Genomic DNA, 3,762 nt, shown 5'->3' with positions numbered 1-3,762 from the left:
ATGGGGAACGACTCCTGTGAGTAACGGCTTCACCAGCAGGCTTGGACTTTGTGAATCCCCAAGGGTAACGGACGTGGCTGCTGCTCCATCCCTGCATGTTGACGTGCTGACATCCGAGGGTGACTTCGGGGGCGTTTCCTGGGAGCAGCCAGACTTATCCAGGCATTTTGACTAGACACAGGAAAATGCGTTTTATCACTCCTCCGCCACTAGTACAAGACTTTGAAAGATGGCATTGCTCATAGAACGCCCTGACATCAGTAGGGTTACCTTCTGTGAAAGAGACTTGCTTGTCTTCCTCCATTACAATCAGGAAGAGGGAAGACTTCCTAACTGCGGCCTTCCAGTACCTGAAGGGGCCTCCAGGAAAGCTGGAGAGGGACTGTTTATCAGGGAGCGTAGTGGCAGGACAAGGGGGAATGGGGTGAAACTAAAAGAGGGTCGATTGAGATTAGACTTTAGGAAGAAATCCTTCCGTGTGAGGGTGGTGAGGCAGTGGCATGGGTTGCCCAGAGAGTTTGTGGAGGCCCCATCCCTGGAAGTGTTTAAGGCCAGGCTGGATGAGGCTTTGGGACAACCTGGTCTAGTGGAGGGTGTCCCTGCCCATGGCAGGGGGGGTTGCAACTAGGTGACCTTTGAGGTCCCTTCCGACCCAAACCATTCTATGATTCTACGATTCTACGATTCTATGACTTGACCTGATCATCCAATTCTAGACTCTAGAGGGAAAGGAAGGTAGCCCAAGGCACGGAAATCAGTGTGGGTTTGTTGGACTGTGCGCAAAGTAAGCAGGGGAGGAGACTGTTTTCCAAAACTCTATCTTGACCAGACAATTTCAATGGCACTGTAAGGCTTCCCCCAATGTTGCTCTCTTGGAGGTTAGAGCTGCTTGTCTCCTGGGTGCTCCTGTACAGAACTTGCCTTTTCAAGTATGCTTTCGCGCAACAAAATCGTGTCATCTCTTTTCATATGTCATTTCCCTGCAGTCACTGCCGAGGGAATGCCTTCGCCACAAAGGATCCTCTTTCCTCCGGAGAAGGTTTGCATGGAGTGGCGGCAACGACAGAGAGCTGGAGCGGGACTCCACAACCTGGACAATACGTGCTTCCTCAACTCCGTCCTGCAGTGCTTGACGTACACACCCCCTCTGGCCAACTACCTGCTCTCTGGGGAGCACAGCCAGGCGTGTGAGTACTTTTACGAACATCTCCTTCTAAGTCTGCTGGGCACTTCCCACTTTCTGGCTTATTGCACAGAAAACTCTGCTCAGTTAAGCGTCCCTCCAAAGAAAGTTTTCTATGCACCAAAATGCCCCGGGCTTGTTGCGACATTGGCACCTTGGGAGAAGAGCAGTGGAGACTGTTCTTAGAACTTCAAGATCTCCATTAGGTTTCCCATCGCTATGGGTATTTTGCTAACCTGAGAAGCTTCCCTCCCTCCCGCCCGCCCTCCCTCCCTCCCTCTCTCTTCAGGTCGTGAGCGAGGCTTCTGCATGATGTGCATAATGGAAGCACACGTTAACAAGGTCCTGCGTTCCTCAGGCAGTGCCATCGAGCCTTTGGCTGTCATCAATGTCCTCCCACGTAAGTCATTTCAGGTGCTTGTGCAGGTTTTCTTCTGTTCTTGTAGGACAGAACTACTGACTTCTTCTTTCTTAGTAATAGGAGAACATTTTGAGCTTGGCATGCAGGAGGATGCCCACGAGTTCTTACGCTATACTGTCGATGCCATGCAGAGAGCTTGTCTGAGTGGTAGCAGCGAGTAAGCACAAGCAAATTCCCTTTTCAATGTTCCCAAGCCCTTTGGACTCCTTGATGTGCTCTCGTCAAGGGAAAACCCATGCCCAGAGTTTTCAGACAAAGTACACCTCTTTGAGGACATAACTCTCTGCCTCACCATTTCTTTCCAGCTTGGACATCTATTCTCAATCAACTACCATCATCCATCAAATATTTGCGGGCTTTCTGAGATCCAGAGGTACTTTTTGCTCTCCTTGGACTTGTCTGTGCCCCTCTGCCTGCCTGTGATAAACAGCTGCCCGTGTGACTGGCGGAGTAGGTATGACGAGCGTAAAGCGGCACAGTCGACTTCCCCCATCGCTGAGCATTTTGATTTGCCTTCCAGTCACATGCTTGAGCTGCAAAGCGGTTTCCGACTCCTACGAGGCCTTCCTGGATGTTCCTTTGGATATAAAAGTAAGGGGGGTTTGTAATTGTGCTCCAGGATGTCCCGAGGCACAGCGAGGAAGCTCCTGATAGCCCCGGGAATCCCTTGGAAAAGAGGGAAACGGTCAGCATAATGCCCTCTTGCTGCCTCCTCCTGGGCACTGCTTGCGGGTTCACGGTGGGTCTCCTCAGCGTCGGCTACCTGGGTCGTCTTGTTGACTCCTAGTGCATGTTTGGGCGAGGGCGTTTCCCGCAGCTCAGCGCTCTCCTTTCTCACTCCTCCAGGCAGCCTCCTCTGTCAGCGCAGCTCTCAAGGACTTTGTGAAACCCGAGCAGCTGGATGGCGAAAACTGCTTTAAATGTAGCAAGTAAGATGATTGCTAATGACGTGTGAATACCAGACCCTGCCTGAAGGTGCTGCATGCCCTTGAGTATCAGTCATCGTTTCACATAGCATAGGTGCACAATAACGAGACGCAGGTGTTTTTCCGTCAGGCCTTGTGGCACTGAATAGCCTTACAATAGCGTAAGGATGTGTGAGACGTGAAAGCTTGGCTGGCCTTCTGGGGGAACAAGGGTGCACTTAAGGGTGCATTTCAGCACTTGGCTCTGGGCTTGCTTTCCAGGTGTGACAAGAGGGTTGCCGCCTCCAAGAGGTTTACAGTCCATCGCCCGCCCAAGGTTCTCACGCTGTGTCTGAAGCGGTTTGACGATTTCATCGGCGAGAAGATCAACAAGGTGTGTACGCAACTGGAGTGCAACTTTCTCTTCCTGGAGCAGGAGATTTCCCCAAGCAGTACGCTCTCTCCCAAGCTGTTCATGCTGAGTGTTTTGTGTTCCCTTCTGGGGAGGGGAGAGGAGAGTTCCCGTGGGAGGACGAGCACGTAGTCTGCTGCGGCAGAGCTGCTTTGGCCGAGAACAGTTTCCTGCCACCCAAACCATTACCTGTTGCTTTAGGGAAAACCCAAGTGTTGGTGAGCACCGACGGTGTATTTAGACCCCGCTGGCCTTTAGTCCTGGAAGGCTGAGGCATGTCGTATTGGAGGATCGTTTCTGAGCCCTCTTGGTCTCTCCGTAGGTTGTGGAGTATCCCAAGTACTTGGATCTTCGCCCTTACATGTCTGAGACAGCTGGAGAACCGCTCCTCTACTCCTTATACGCCGTGGTGGTGCATAGCGGTGTCAGCTGTGGTTCAGGACACTATTTCTGCTATGCAAAGGTAAAGAGCAACTCCCTTCCTAACAAGGGAAACACGGCAGTGTTACTGGCAGCCGAGGTTTTGGGCTAGAAGGTCTCCTGACCGGCTGGAATGGATTGGCTTGGGCGTACCCTTGGTTCTGTAGTTATCTGCCTGTGTTTTTGTGGAGAAACCATGCAGTTCATCTCCAGATATCGTTGTCTTTTTTTACAGGCCAGCAATGGACTGTGGTACGAGATGGACGATATGCATGTGGATCTATGTGGCATCGAGAGAGTTCTCAGGCAGCAAGCCTATTTACTGTTTTATGTCAGGTAACAACCAGTACTCAAATCGTTTTCAGAATATGTTTCCTTTTCCTGGATTTGCTGTTTTTTTCTCATCCTCCTGAGCGTTTCT

At 51.3% G+C, this 3,762-nt stretch overlaps 1 protein-coding gene across 1 annotated transcript; it reads left to right on the top strand.

Annotated features, from left to right (window-relative positions):
- LOC129200937 (ubiquitin carboxyl-terminal hydrolase 42-like) lies at positions 1 to 3,681 on the top strand. The gene is made up of 10 exons (XM_054812191.1): positions 1 to 16; positions 987 to 1,187; positions 1,473 to 1,583; positions 1,659 to 1,761; positions 1,910 to 1,977; positions 2,125 to 2,195; positions 2,451 to 2,533; positions 2,792 to 2,903; positions 3,244 to 3,384; positions 3,577 to 3,681. Exons 1-10 carry the CDS (start codon positions 1 to 3, stop codon positions 3,679 to 3,681), a joined length of 1,011 nt encoding a protein of 336 aa, XP_054668166.1.
- Positions 3,682 to 3,762: the final 81 nt, after the last annotated feature.

The sequence above is a fragment of the Grus americana genome, unplaced genomic scaffold (assembly GCF_028858705.1).
Source record: "Grus americana isolate bGruAme1 unplaced genomic scaffold, bGruAme1.mat scaffold_69, whole genome shotgun sequence".
Classification (NCBI taxonomy): domain Eukaryota; kingdom Metazoa; phylum Chordata; class Aves; order Gruiformes; family Gruidae; genus Grus; species Grus americana.
The sequence above is the reverse complement of the archived record's forward strand: the minus strand, read 5'-3'. Positions and strand labels throughout refer to the sequence as shown.

What these genes read in the sequence shown, in the direction of transcription:
- LOC129200937 (XM_054812191.1), top strand. An exon ending in TGTCTGAGTGGTAGCAGCGA is followed by an intron (nt 1,762 to 1,909) that starts GTAAGCACAAGC and finishes ATTTCTTTCCAG; the next exon opens with CTTGGACATCTATTCTCAAT. An exon ending in ACTATTTCTGCTATGCAAAG is followed by an intron (nt 3,385 to 3,576) that starts GTAAAGAGCAAC and finishes CTTTTTTTACAG; the next exon opens with GCCAGCAATGGACTGTGGTA.